Source organism: Theropithecus gelada, chromosome 11 (genome assembly GCF_003255815.1).
Source record: "Theropithecus gelada isolate Dixy chromosome 11, Tgel_1.0, whole genome shotgun sequence".
In the NCBI taxonomy this organism is placed as follows: domain Eukaryota; kingdom Metazoa; phylum Chordata; class Mammalia; order Primates; family Cercopithecidae; genus Theropithecus; species Theropithecus gelada.
This window is the reverse complement of record NC_037679.1, coordinates 78,615,043-78,630,094: the sequence shown is the minus strand read 5'-3', so window position 1 is coordinate 78,630,094 and position 15,052 is coordinate 78,615,043. Positions and strand designations below refer to the sequence as shown.

The window sequence follows — 15,052 nt, the reverse complement described above, 5'->3', positions numbered from 1 at the left end:
ATGGTCTGAGAGTGTGTTTGGTATGATTTTGGTTCTTTTACATATATTGAGGATTGTTTTATGTCCAATTATGTGGTCAATTTTAAGTATGTGCTATGTGGTGATAAGAAGAATGTATATGTTGTTGTTTTTGGGTGGAGACTTCTGTAAAGGTCTGTCAGATCCATTTGTTCCAATGCTGAGTTTAGGTCCAGAATATCCTTGTTAATTTTCTGCCTCAATTATCTGTTTAATACTGTCAGTGGAGTGTTGAAGTCTCCCACTATTATTGAGTGGGGGTCTATATCTCTTTGTAGGCCTCTAAGAACTTGCTCTATAAATCTGGGTGCTCCTATGTTGGATGCATATATATTTATGATAGTTAGGTCTTCTTGTTGAATTTGAACCCTTTACAATTATGTAATGCCCTTCCTTGTCTTTTATGATCTTTGCTTGTTTCAAATCTGTTTTGTCTGAAATTAGGATGGCAATGCCTGCTTTTTTCTGTTTTCCATTTGCTTGGTAGGTTTTCCTTCATCCCTTTATTTTGAGCCTATAACTGTCATTATGCATGAGATGAATCTCTTAAAGACAGCATACCGTTGGGTCTTGCTTTGTTATCCAGCTTGCCACTCTGTGAATTTTAAATGGTGCCATTTAGCTCATTTACATTCAAGGTTAGTATTGATGTGTATGGATTTGATCCTGTCACTGTGCTGTTAGCTGGTTATAATGCTGGCTTGTTTGTGTGGTTGCTTTACAGTGACACTGGTCTGTATGTTTAAGTGTCTTTTTATATTAGCTGATAGCAGTCTTTCCTTTCTATATTTAGTACTCCTTTCGAGATTTCTTGGAAGGCATGCTTGGTGGTGATTAAGTCCCTCAACATTTGCTTATCTGAAGAGGATCTTATTTCTCTTTCACGCAGGAAGCTTAGTTTGTCTGGATATGAAATTCTTGGTTGAATATTTTTTTCTTTAAGGATGTTGAATATAGTCCCCCAATCTCTTCTGGCTTATAGGGTTTCAGCTGAGAGGTCTGCTGTTAGCCTGATGGGGATCCCTTTTTTGGTGACCTGCCCTTTCTCTCTAGCTGCCCTTAACATTCTTCATTTTGACCTTGGAAAATCTGCTGATATGTGTCTTGGGGATGACCTTCTTGTGTAGACTGTTGCAGGAGTTGTCTGTATTTCCTGAATTTGACTATTGGCTTCTCTAGCAAGGTTGGGGAAGTTTTCATGGATGACATCCTGAAATATATTTTCCAAGTTGTTCAGCATGACTCTTTGGGTTTGAATTCTAGCTTTACTACTTAGCCACTGGAGAACCTTTGATAAGAGGCATCTCTGAGCTCACTTTTATCATCTACAAAATAAGTCTAATGATAGCACCTACCTCATAGGATTGTTGTGAGCATTAAATGATACGTAAATACAAAGCTCTTACATCCATGACTGGTACATAGTAAGTGCCCTGGGAATATCATCTATGTTTATTAAACTGAAAATACTCTTTCCAGCTGTGTGTCGTGGCTCATGCTTGCAAACCCAGCATTTTGGGAAGCCAAAGTGACAGGACTGCTTAAGGCCAGGAGTTTGACACCAGCCTGGGCAACATAGCAAGACCCTATCTGTAAAAAAAATACCCCAAAACCAAAAAACAAAACCAAAAACCTTAGCACTTGAGGCTGCAGTAAGGTATGATCATGCCACTGAACTCCAGCCCATGTAACAGCAAAACCCTGTCTCAAAAATAAAATAAATAAAATAAAATAAAATAAAATAAAATGCTGTTTCCTCCAAGGAGATCTTTCTGAGGGCTGTCCTGGGCGAGGTGGGGCATCCCTTTTGTGTTCCCTTAGCAGGCTGCTTCCTCCCACAACCTCCAGACCCCTGTGTGCTAATTTCCTGTTTACTTTTCCATCTTCCCTACTGGACTGTTAGCTCCCAGAAGGAGAGGGCAAGGATCAGTCTTCTCCAAATCCTAGCCTCAGAGCATTCAGCCCATCAGTTCTGTGAGAATGAGAGTGCAATGGGCCATAATGCAAACTTTGTTGTATAGATACATTTATTGGGGCGGATGGTCTCTGGAGTCAAGGGGTAAGCTAGAAAGGGAAGAAATTATTGGGTTGTCAGAACAGAGAACAAAAACTTTCAATAGCTTTCTGGTGCTCTTAAAATCAAATCCCACATCGTAACTCTGGCATTTGTGGCTTGCATGATGCAGCCCTCATCTACCACTTGTCCATCCTCTTCAAATTATCCATGTCCCTTCTGGACTTGGGACTTTGCATGCACTTTTCCTTCTACCTGGAATGTAATTCCACCTTCTCATCACACTGCCGGCTCTTCCTTATCCTTCAGGACTCATCTGAAAGTCACCTCCTCAGAGAGGTCTTCCCAGATTTCCCAATCTAGATTAGGTACCTATCCTGTCTATATCTCTCTCTTGTAGCACCCTGTTCTCTTACTGTAGGACAATGATTATAATTTGTACCTACATATTTATGATGCAGTTATTTTGTTTCTGCCCGTATTTTCCAGAAGACTGTGAGCTCCCTGAGGACAGAGAGCAAGCTCTTCTTTGTGATATAGCCCCAGCACCTGGCACCTGGCAGGCATATAGTAGGTACCCAGTGAATGCCCTTCAAATGAATGTATATATGTGTGCCCTTACTTCATGAGGATTTCCATCTTGTCCTGCAGGCAGAAGCCAGCCTCCTGGGCTACGCTGTAAAACTTGGCCCTCATGCTGTTACACACCCCACTCTTGTACTGGATGTTGATGTCACAATTAGTGCGGCTGTGGACACAGATAAGAAGGGCTTGGGGAATGGAGCCCAGGGATGTCCCCTAGTAACCTGGGTCCCACTCTGGCCCCCCTTGGCACCAAGGTGCTCTGCATGTAGGACTCCCTGTAGCCACCTGGGTTCTCTGCCCTCACCTGGAGCCTTCCTAAGCATCCCCCTGGATGTAGGAAGGACAGATCTTCCCAATAGCATCAGGATGGTGGTTCAGACCCTATTAAATGAGCCCACGGTGAGACAGCTGGTCACTGGAGCCCAGCGAATGTTAAGGATGGGAGATGGAATTTGGAGCTGGGAGATTCAGGCTCAAAGTCCAGTTCCACCACTTCTTAGCTGTATGGCCTCAGGCAAGACATTTCACGTGGCCAGGTTTCTGCCTGCTCCTTTGTAAGATGGGATAATGCCCCTGCCTCATAGGATCAGTTTTGAGGAACAAGGAAGGTAATGAAGACAGAATGCTTTTCATGGTGCCTGGCACAGCGGAGGAGTTTCTTGCCATTGTCTGCATTGCTGCTCAGCTTCTTGACTATGAGTCCCTAAACCTGGGGGATCCCTTGTCCTTCAGCATCGTCTATGGCTTTAGGGAGTCTGGTCTGCATTGGGTCATTTCCACACCCCTGGAATATAGAGGGTGTGGTCACCACATTCCCTGTTGTGTGGCTCCTTCCATTGCCCTCCTGGCTTACTTTTTAGACTTCTTCTGGACTGGTTGGATGTGACTTTCTGCACTTGTACTGCTGGATCTCTCACTGAAACACAAAAGGATGGTTTCAAGTTGCTCAGAGTCTGCTTTTTAAGAAAAGGGTGTCCCCAGGGCTCCATGGCACCTGCTAGCTTCCAGGATTCAGGCAAGGGAGGTGGTGCTAATCAAGGCACCAGTCACAGAACTCTTTGAATTTCTTCCCACCTCTTGGCCTTTCCTCCCGCCATATCCCTGCCTGGAGAGTCCTCTTTGTTTATTTTCTACCAACTTAAATCCTATCCTGCCTTATGGTCCACAACAAGTCCTACAGTCCTATCTGAACTCTCCTGTCTAATTTTGACCTTCCGCCTCTGCATATTGTCAGGATTATGTCTTTTCTGGATCTCAGTTTCATTTGTGTAAAACTGTTCTTTTGTCTGGAGGGTGAATTGGCTTAGGACCTTTCCATACTCCTCTCCATAACCAACACTTAACACTGGGCCAGGTGCAGATTTAGTGAAGCCCAACACCCATTTTACCCCTTGTCAGTCTGTGAGCAAGCAGCTCCCTTCTGGATGGTCAGTTTCCTCATCTGTGACCCATCAACTCATCAGGCCAGCCAACCCTTTCTAGGTGTGGATGATTGAATCCTCATATGGATACACCCTCCTGTGACTCTGCCTGGGCAAGCTTCCTAGAGGGGGATGAGGAGCCCCTACGCCTGCCCACCACCCCCGCTCACGCCTTTCTCCAGGATCCTTGTTTAGGGACTTGGGCTTTCAGCACCATTGTCTAGCACCTTTGAGCTGACCGTGTTTCCCCTTCTTTCTTCCAAATGCTTGGAAAACTGTCTGACCACTTTATCTGTGTGGCTCTGGGGGAGGGGGTGGTAAGACTGTTTTCCTTATTAATAGGATGTGTGGGTAACCTTTTGCTTCTAGCCCTGTGGCATTTGGGACTTCTTTAGGCAGGCAGGCCTGGCCATTTTCCAGACCCCTCCCCATAGAAAAGGTCTTGGCCTTTGCTGGTTTCCCCAGAAGCTCACAGGACTAGATGTGGAGGTCTTAGGCCTAGTGGGCAAATCCTCATCCTACTTGGGTAAGAAGCAGGCCCCCATTAACAATATCCAGAAAGCCTTGATTTTGGATTCCAACCAGCTGCCCTAATCCCTGCAGATGAATTCTTTGGGGGAGCGTGGTGGCCCTGACCTTCCTCCTGTAGATGGCTCTCTTCTTTTCAAGAGCTTTGACAGTGATTGAGGGAGGAGGTGGGAGGTAAGGAAGGTGGTGTTATTAGTGAGTGATAAGCAAGAGACAGAAATAAGCAGCAAAGGACGCTTCTGCCTGTCTCACTCTGCGCCCCCCGCCTGGCCCTCTTTGAGTTTCAGCTGCACTGGTCTTTGCTTGGTGCTCCTGAGCTTCCTCCCGCCCCAGGACCTTTGCACATGCTATTTCCCCTGCTTGGAACAGCATTCCCACCTTTTCCACCTCCTAGTCTAGTCAATTCTCCTTTGTCCTTAAGTTCTCAGCTTAAACATCAGACTCAGTGTTGGTTAGCACCCAGTACCCCTACTTCTTTTTCAGAACACTTCACAGTCATGATGTTATGGCTAGCTGTAGGATTATCTGAGAAATGTTTGACTCTCCCATTAGATCAGCAGTTCTTAAGCCTGGGTAGAATTCAAGGGGTCCATGAATGCAGATGGGAAAAAAGTTGCATCTTTAGTTGAACTAACCTTCAACCAAAATAGAAATTGCAGGTATTTGCCTATCACATTACAATTGTGAGAGATAGTTTGAAAAATCATTTATACTCAACACTGATCCAAAATTACAGGAGTTGAGTTTTGTTATATAATGCATTGTGAAAGACACACATAGATTACCATATTCCAAATTTGATTGTAATATAGCAATCTAGATTACTATAAATTTCTTAGTGATCTTTTGTAATGTATAGTATGCATTTAAAAACATCTTTCTTAAAGGAGTCCATAGGTTTTCTCAGACTTCCAAGGAGTCTATGGCATAAAAGGTTATAACCCCAGCCCAGACACAGAGATCCACGAGGGCAGGCTGGGTTTGTTTGTGCTTGTTTCATTTGCTGCTGAATCCCCCAAACCTAGCACAGTTACTGGCACAGACGGGGAATCTAAGAATGTTCTCTCAATGGGCAGGGCTCATGCCTGTAATTCCAGCACTTTAGGAGGCCGAGGGAGGCAGATCACTTGAGGTCAGGAGCTCAAGACCAGCCTGGCCAACATGGTGAAACCCCGTCTCTACTAAAAATACAAAATTAGCAGGGCATAGTGGTGCGTGCCTGTAATCCCAGCTACTCGGGAGGCTGAGGAAGGAGAATCACTTGAACCCAGGAGGTGGAGATTGCAGTCAGCCGAGATCACACCACTGCACTCCAGCCTGGGTGACAGAGCAAGACTCCATCTTGAAAAAAAAAAAAAAGAGAATATTCTCTAAATGAACAAATAAATTGGGGGAAGATCTCCACCTCCCCCATTATAAATTACCCAAGTAAAGAGAAAGAGACATAGTCTTGTACCACGTCCTCCCTACCTCACTTCTCCATGACTAGAAGATTTTAACTTGATGGTATATAATTGCTGGGGAGAAATACCTGAATTCTCACCCCTGGCCCTGCAGTAAAGGGGCTTGTTTCTCATGAGGTCGTAAGAAGGAGAAAGTTCCCTCTTCCCTGTCCCACTTTCCATGGTCTGGGGAGGAGCGTCCCTGCAGTGGCCCCTGTAACTGTGGGCTGCCTTCCAAGGCACCTGCTGCAGGCTCCAGGCTTTCCTACCTTGATTTGTGGGTGGTCTGCATTTCCTTATAAGCAGAATTACTCTTGTTTTGTTTCAGCACTGACAAGAGGCTGCAAGGCAAAACGAGTCCTTTAACAAGCCGCTGAATTCATGAAGCTTTTGTGCAGTAACTACGTGTGGGAGGAGGGGGAATTCTCTTTCTAGAGCAAGAATCTTCAGCCTCTACTGAGCCTAGCACTCACCTGGAGAGTTTGCTAAGAATACAGATTCCTTGGCCACGTTTTCTGGGACTTGAATCATTGGCCTGGACGGGGGCCCCAGAAGGTGCATTTAGATCACACACACAGGTACACACACACACCCTATCCTAAAATTCCCCACCATACAGAAAATACTGTGAAATAATGCCCACCTGAAGTGCTTGTTAAAAAAATATAGCTACTGGCCAGGTGTGGTGGTTCATGCCTGTAATCCCAGCACTTTGGGAGGCCAAGGCGAGCGGATCACTTGAGGTCAGGAGTTCCAGACCAGCCTGGCCAACATTGCAAAACCCCGTCTCTACTAAAAACACAAAAATTAGCTGAGCATGGTGGTGCATGCCTGTAATCCCAGCTACTTGGGAGGCTGAGGTGGGAGAATCGCTTGAACCAGGGAGGCAGAGGTTGCAGTGAGCCGAGATCGTACCACTGCATACACACACACACACACACACACACACACACACACACACACACGTATCTTATTACCTCTGGATATTCTGATTCAGTGGGTTCTGGGATGAGGAAGGATAGAAATCTGTATTTTTCACAAGTAACCCAACTGCTTCTGATCTTCAGGGACACTACTATAAGATTTTAAGGAAAGGCTGTATTTTTAGATGACTAGGGGGCAGCCCGGCCTGGAGGCTGGGGGCTGGATATACTGGCTTGTGGGGATTTCTGAAAGCCCCACAGTTCGATATCAGCCTTGATGGGAGCAGATTTGGGATCTCAAGTGAGACAGGAATCCAGCTTCTAAAGTGAGGGGCAAAAGAGAATCTGCAGCTTTTCCTAACCGTCTCTCTGTAGCTCTGTATTGAAGCTTCAATATCTGCTGCCTTAGCAAAAGATTAGGGAGATTTTTTTTTCCCAGAGGAATTAATGAGGAAGGGAAACTTCAACACATTCTTGCTCTGTAACCATGGTTATTTATCATTAAATTGAAAGCAGAGGCCATGTGATGGGTCTCATGAGAACCAGGTTCTAGTGTGGTTTTGTCTTTGAAGACATTATGGAAGTCACTGCTTGTTGCTCTTTGACATCTGTGAGATGGGGTCATGGTAATGGTAAATGTATCTGTCTCAGCAGGAGAAGATTCTGTGGGGCAATATGTGTGGGATGAAAGTAACAACCGTCCTCACCACCATCCCCACCACCAACCTCACTGCCATTTATTGAATACTTACTCTATGCCAGGCACATGGTAGTATGTTATATAAATGCATTATCTGATTAAATGCTTAAAATGTTTCATTGAAGTAGGTGTTATTTCCATAACATTAGTAATATTTTACAGGGATAATATCATCTAATTATCACGACAACCCTTTGGGATAGGCTGCTAATGAGCCTCATTTTACAGACTGAGAATCAGGCTCAGAGAGGTGAAGCAACTTGCCCAACATCACCCGGCAATTAGTCATGGCCATGGAGACTGACCTTCGTTTGTCTGGTTCCAAAGCCAATGCTTCGATGTGACACAATCTCATTTTATAGATGAGAAAACTGAGGTTTAGAGAAAGGCTAGATGACTTGTCCAAGGGCCGCAGGTTTTGGATCCATGTCAGTCTGACTCCAAAGCCAGTGCTTGTGCTGTGAGTTCTTACGAAGGAAGGAACCTCATTGAGCTGATGCTTCATTATTATTGTCTGTCTCTAATGCTTATAAATCAGGCACAGCAGTGGGGGCCTTAGGGGTCAAGGTTGCCTCTGAGCACCTCCAAGTGCCACCTTCCAGAGAAGCCCCAATGAGAGTCGAGGCAGCCGCCAGCGAATTCATCGTTCGCAAGCAGAGGTGAGGTGTGATGCATGTGAAAGTGCACAGTGAACTGTAATTATGGTAATAACAATAACCAATAAGTCATAGTTGGCATCCCAGTGGGCTGAAGGCAATGATGAACCTCTTCTAGTGCCTCATTTATTTCCACAAAGGAATTTGCTTACTCAAAGGAATCCACACTTAGGAAGGGAACTCCGGCTCTAGGCTGTGTGCTCTCTGGGGCTTTTAGAGGTCAGAAGTGTGGTGGACGAGGCTTCCCACCAGAAAGAGGATGTCTTAGGTTCAGGTCTCATAGTACCTCCTTATGAGCCAATCATATCAGTTGCCAGCTTGAAACTTCAAAGGATTCCTGCTGCTCTTAGAATAAACACCAGAATCCTTGAGTTTCATCCCTTTTTGGCTGCATTCCAGTTCCTTGAAGGTGTTGTGGTCCCTTTTGACCACATTTGCACATGTGCTGCCCATAATACTCTCTTCCCCACCTCCCTACCCACCCATGCCAGCCTCATCAGGCTGGCTCATTTACATGCTTCATCCAAATCTCAGCTTAAAGCTTCTTCCTTGGAGGAAACTTCTCTGATCCCCATCCCCAACCCAGACTAGGTCAAATGCCCTTATTATTTGTTCTCACAGTTTCAAGCTTTCCTTTCATGGACACTTCTCACAATAATAATGAGTACACAGCCCGTACATGTTCATAAGTATTCACTCAAAGGATGAAGGAATAACCAGAAGATTCCTGAGAGGCAGTGTGGCTGAATGGCAAAGAGAAGAATGGTTTTTGGAATTAGAAATATCTGGATTTGCCAGGTATGGTGATTCACACCTGTAATCTCAGCATTTTGGGAGGCCGAGGTGGGAGGATTGCTTGAGCCAGGAGTTCGAGACCAGCCTGGGCAGTATAGCGAACCCTGTCTGCAAAATTAAAAAAAAAATTAGCCAGGTGTGATGGTGTGTGTCTGTAGTCCCAGCTACTTAGGAGGCTGAGTTGGGAGGCTCACTTGAGCCCAGGAGTTGGAGGCTGCAGTGAGCTATGATTGTGCCACTGCACTTCAGTTTGGGCAACAGAGCGAGACCCTGTCTCTAAAACAAAAGTAAACCGGTAAGAAAGGTCTAGATTAGAGTCATGACCTTATCATTCACTAGCTGAGTGACCTTGAACTAGTCACATAGGCTCTCTGGGCCTCATTTCCTGATTTGTAAAATAAAGATAATAGTACCTACCTTGTAGGATTATTGTAAGAACTCAGAGAGGTGATACATATAAACAACACAGCTCAGTGCCTGTCACAGAGAAAATGCTCAACAGCTGGCAACTACTACTGTTAATGTGATTGCTATTATTCTAAGCTTTATTTGCCCCAGGAGTCAAGAGCACATACCTGGGTGCTTTCCTTTGCATCCCATTTTCTATCGTGATTGTCCTCCGGGCGTCTTCCCGAACCATCTCCAGGAGCTTCTGCAGATCTGATGAGAATATGAGAGGTCACTCTTGACCAGAAGCCACCCCTGAGACAGGATTGTGCAGGACAGGGTGCAGCCCCCAAGCTGGGGTCACCTCTGCTCCTGAGGGTTGGGGATCTGGAGAGGGATTCCACTGGGGTCCAGAAGAGGCGGCTCATAGTGTTGGGCTTGTTGCAAATCTAACCATGCCATGCCCCTGCTTAAGAACCGTCAGTGGCTCTCTGTGTTACCTTTGGCTAATGCCTGTAACACCAGTACTTTGGGAGGTGAAGGCGGGCAGATCACTTGAGGCCAGGAGTTCGAGACCAGCCTGGCCAACATGGTGAAACCCTACCTCTAAAAAAATACAAAAATTAGCTGGGTGTGGTGGTGGATGCCTGTAATCTCAGCTTCTTGGGGGGCTGAGGCATGAAAATTGCTCAAACCTGAGAGGCAGAGGTTGCAGTGAGCTGAGATCGTGCCACTGCACTCCAGCCTGGGTGATACAGTTAGACTCTGAATCAAAATCATAACAATAATAATAAAATAAAAAATAAAACTTAAATAAATTCATTCAACACGGCCTGTGAGGCCTGCCAGGACCCAGCTACTCTTTTTCTCCCCGGTTTCATCTCCCTTCCCTTCCCCACCTTCGACTCTACTGCAGCTGGAAAGAACTGTTTCCAAAGCTGAGAAGAAATCATCTTGCTCAGGAAAACCCTCTGTGGTCTCCACAGGCCTGAATTTTTAAACCAGCAATCCACAGGCTGAATTCAGCTTACAAATGTGTTTTATTTGATTCCATGCGGATGCCAACCTGGAAGATTTCACATGAAAATCGAGACCTCCAGCTTCCCTAGAAAAGAGTCTGAGATGGGACTGCACTGCCTCCATTTCTGCTGCATGCTGGATGTGCCTTTAGATAGGCGACTGTTCTCCATTTCCCCACAGCTCCCACCACTCCTCCTTGCCTTGACCTAACTTTTATTTTCATATTTAGTATTGATTTTTGACTGGGTGCAGTGGCTCACACGTATAATCTCAGCACTTTGGGAGGCCAAGGTGGGAGGATTGCTTAAGTTCAGGAGTTCGAGGCCAGCCTGGGCAACATGGAGAAACCACCGTCTCTACTAAAACAAAAATATAAAATATTAGCTGGGCGTGGTGGGGTGCACCTGTATTCCCAGTTATTCAAGAGGCTGAGGTGGGAGAATCACCTGAGCCTGGGAAGTCAAGGCTGCAGGGAGCCAAGATCATACCACTGCACTCCAGCCTGAACGACAGAGTGAGACCCTGTCTCTGAAAAAAGAATAATGTTGATTTTTGTATAGTGTAGAAATATTTCTTCATACCTGACTGTTACGGGTTGAAATGTGTGACCCTCTCTGCCAAGATATGCTGAAGTCCTAATCACCAGGACCTCAGTCGATGACCTTATTTGGAAATAGGGTCACTGCAGATGTAATGACCATTGTGTCATTTAACGATGGGGACACATCTTGTGAAATGCGTCATTAGGCGATTTTGTCATTGTGTGAACATTATAGAGTGCACTCACACAAACCTAGATGGCGTAGCTTACTATACACTGGGCATAGCTTACTATACACTTGGTATATACAGCTTTTTTGTTCCCAGGCCACGAACCTGTACAGCATGTTACTGTACTGAATACTGTAGGCAATTATAACACAATGTTAAGTATTTGTGTATCTAGGGATAACATAGAAAAGGTACAGCCAAAATAGGGTATAAAAGATAAAAAATAGTACACAATAGAGGGTACTTATCATAAATGGAGCTTCCAGGACTGAAAATTGCTCTAGGTGAGTCCGTGAGTGTGTGGTGAGTGAATTCGAAGGCCTAGGACATTACCGTGGACTTTATAAACACTGTACACTTAGGCTACACTAAATTTACTAAAAATGTTTTTCTTTCTTCAATAATAAATTAAACTTAGCTCACCGTACTTTTTTAAACTTTATAAGCTTTACATTTTTTAAACTTCTTGACTCTTTTGTAATAACACTTAGCATAAAACACAAACACATTGTATATCTGTAAAAAACGTTTTTAATATCCTTATTCTATAAGCATTTTTCTATTTTAAAAAATTTTTTACTTTTAAAATATTTTTGTTAAAAACTAAGGACAGATGCGGTGGCTCATGCCTGTAATCCCAGCACTTTGGGAGGCCGAGGTGGGTGGATCACCTGATGATGGGAGTTCAAGATCAGCCTGGCCAACATGGTGAAACCCTGTCTACTAAAAATACAAAAAAAAAATTAGCCAGGTGTGGTGGCAGGTGCCTGTAATCCCAGCTACTTGGGAGGCTGAGGCAGGAAAATCACCGGGAGGTAGAGGTTGCAGTGAACCGAGATTGCGCCACTGCACTCCAGCCTGGGCAACATGAGCGAAACTCCGTCTCAGGGGGAAAAAAAAAAAAGAAAAGAAAAGGAAACTAAGCCACAAACACACATTAGCCTAGGCCTATACAGGGTCAGGATTATCAATATCGCTGTCTTTCACCTCTACATCTTGTCCTGCATAAGGTCTTCAGAGGCGGTAACAAGTAACACACGTGGAGCTGTCATCTCCCATGGTAACAATGCCTTCTTCTGGAATATCTCCTGAAGGATCTACCTAGGGCTGTTTTATGATTCACTGTCTTTTTTTTTTTTTTTGAGATGGAGTCTCGCTCTGTCGCCCAGGCTGGAGTGCAGTGGCGCAATCTCGGCTCACTGCAAGCTCCGCCTCCTGGGTTCACGCCATTCTCCTGCCTCAGCCTCCCGAGTAGCTGGGACTACAGGCGCCCACCACTGCGCCCGGCTAATTTTTTCTATTTTTAGTAGAGACGGGGTTTCACCATGGTCTCAATCTCCTGACCTTGTGATCTGCCCGCCTCGGCCTCCCAAAGTGCTGGGATTACAGGCGTGAGCCACCGCGCCCAGCCATTCACTTTCTTTTTATAAGCAGAAGGAATACACTCTAAAATCACAATAGAAAATAAAGTATAGTACTTACATAAACCAGTACCATAGCCATTTTATCATTATCAAGTACAGTACTATGTACTGTACATAATTGTGTTATACTTTTATATGCAGTACAGACCTGTGAATAACATAGTGTGCTATGATATCATGATGGCTAAGATATATTAAGCAACAGGAATTTTTCAGCTTCACTCTAATCTTATGGGATTACTGTCGTATATGTGGTCCATTGTTGACCGAAACATTGTTATGTGACACGTGATTGTAGTTAAGTCAAGGTGATGTCATATTGGAGTAGGATGAACCCTCTATCCAATGACTAGTGTCCTTATAAATAGGAAAGAGAGATACATAGGGAAATGGTGGCTATGTGATGACAGGGGCTCTAGATTCAAGTGATGCATTTATGAACCAAGGAATGCCAAGGATTGCCAGCACCCACCAGAAAAGTCAAGGAACGATTCTCTCCTATGGATTTCGGAAGATGCATGGCCCTGTGGACACGTTGGTTTGGATGTTTAGTATCCAGAGCTATGAGACAAAAAGTTTCTGTTGTCAGAAATTTTACAGCTGCTGCAGGAAACGAACACACTGACACTCCAAAAAGCTGGAAAATGAAATAGAGATAGTCCTGTCTTATGTCAATACATATTTGCAAATCCCTGGATATCTCAATTCTTTCCATTCCCTAGCATGGAATCTGCTTTGATACAAAACCATGAGCTTTGGGACTGCTTTTTCAGAATGTTTGTAGCTGTCCACGGTGCTGACATGTAACAGTGTGAGGTTGTCCTTTGATGAGTGTAACTACTCCAGAATTTCTCCCCAGATTTATGAACAAGAAGAGGGAAGAAGGGACTTAGAGTGAGAAGAGGAGAAAATACATAGAGAGCCATTGGACATCAGAGATATATCAAGAAATAAAAGAGAGGAGACTTTTGAGATGGTTTTTAAATAATTCCAGGAACTAAGAAGAGAACTACGACAGCCAACTACTGGAACTTGAGCAACCAAAGGGAGAGCCTTAAACATGTATTCTTAGTGGTGCAACCTAGTTACATCTCAAAATGAACAAATATGCTAGATGGCTGTCTCCCCTGCATAAAATAATTTTTTATTTTAATTTTCTATCTTTGTGGGGAATATTGGTGGCTTGTACCATCTCAGAACAGAGAGCAGTGTGGCTGATGTTGGTTTCGTGCACTTTTGATAGATCTATCACATTTTCCTCCCTCCTCTGGGGTTCTGGAAGGATGCTGTCTTCCCATCTCCATCCATTGCATCTGGTAGGGTGCCCACCTGTGGACTCCTGCAGCACTGTCCTTCTGACCCCTATCACAGCATTGATTTCATGTGATAGCTATTTTCTGTTCACTTGCAGGTCTTCCCCTCTAGGCTGTGAGTTCCTTGATGTCAGGGGCCACATTTTATTTGTCTTTTTATTGATAGCACCTGGCAGCATGCTTAGCACATGGGGTCTCAGTCAATAGTTGCTAAACGTAAAAGTGAACAACTAGGGAGGAAATAGAGGGAAGGATTTGGGACTACGAGTTAGATTTGGATATTGATGAACAATGACAATACCAGTGCAGACACCTCATTCCTTGGTGGATACTTGCAGTTGACTCAAGCTCAGGTGTCAAAAGCCATACCTGGAAGGGGGTCATGAAGCCTAGTGCTTCCCAAGACCGTTTGTGTATTGTGTACATCCAGCTTTGCATATTAACGCAATTACTGGATGCTAGGAAAGAATGCCTTTCCTTAGTGACTTTGGAGCCATCTAGGCTGTGACAAATGTCAGCATTAAGCCATTTTCTACTCCAGCTCTCAATTTGTGGGCATGTTTCCATTTAACCTGAACTTGACCTTTATTTTTGTCTTGTCATGCCCACCTTCCCTAGAGCCACAGGTCCTAGAATCCTTGGAGTGTGTCCAGAAGCCTATTAGCAAGGGAGCTGTGATTGGTTCTCCTAGCTTCTTCCCTTCTCTTTGGAGCCAAGCAGCAACATCTGACTGCTCCACCACTCCAACCCCCAACGTATAAGCAAACCAGCCTAAGGGTGGGTGGATATGGATATCAGCAAATGACCACAGCTACCTGGCACATCAAGCAGCCCTCCTAGAGCACCAAATGTCAAATTATATCCCCAGAGAAAAAAATCCTGACTTCCTTTCTCCATTTCCCATGCCCAGCCTGTCTAAGAATCTCACCCTTGAATGCCTAAATCCATTTCTTCTTTTTGGGGAGGGGGAATAGAGGAGGTTTTTTTTTTTTGTCATATGGGGCTAATTTGAAGGGAAACATGAGATGGCATAGGACTCATATTTTGAGTTGTTA

General features: G+C 44.6%; 1 protein-coding gene across 1 annotated transcript in view; it reads right to left on the bottom strand.

Annotated features, from left to right (window-relative positions):
• CCDC60 (coiled-coil domain containing 60) overlaps positions 1-15,052 on the bottom strand; it is a 204,411-nt gene that overhangs the window by 17,208 nt on the left and 172,151 nt on the right. The window contains exons 8-11 of the mRNA XM_025402707.1: positions 9,658-9,742; positions 6,278-6,349; positions 3,471-3,533; positions 2,655-2,780 (exon numbers count right to left, since the gene is read on the bottom strand). Of these exons, the coding sequence (XP_025258492.1) occupies positions 2,655-2,780; positions 3,471-3,533; positions 6,278-6,349; positions 9,658-9,742 (346 nt within the window). The remainder of the gene's footprint in view (positions 1-2,654; positions 2,781-3,470; positions 3,534-6,277; positions 6,350-9,657; positions 9,743-15,052) is intronic.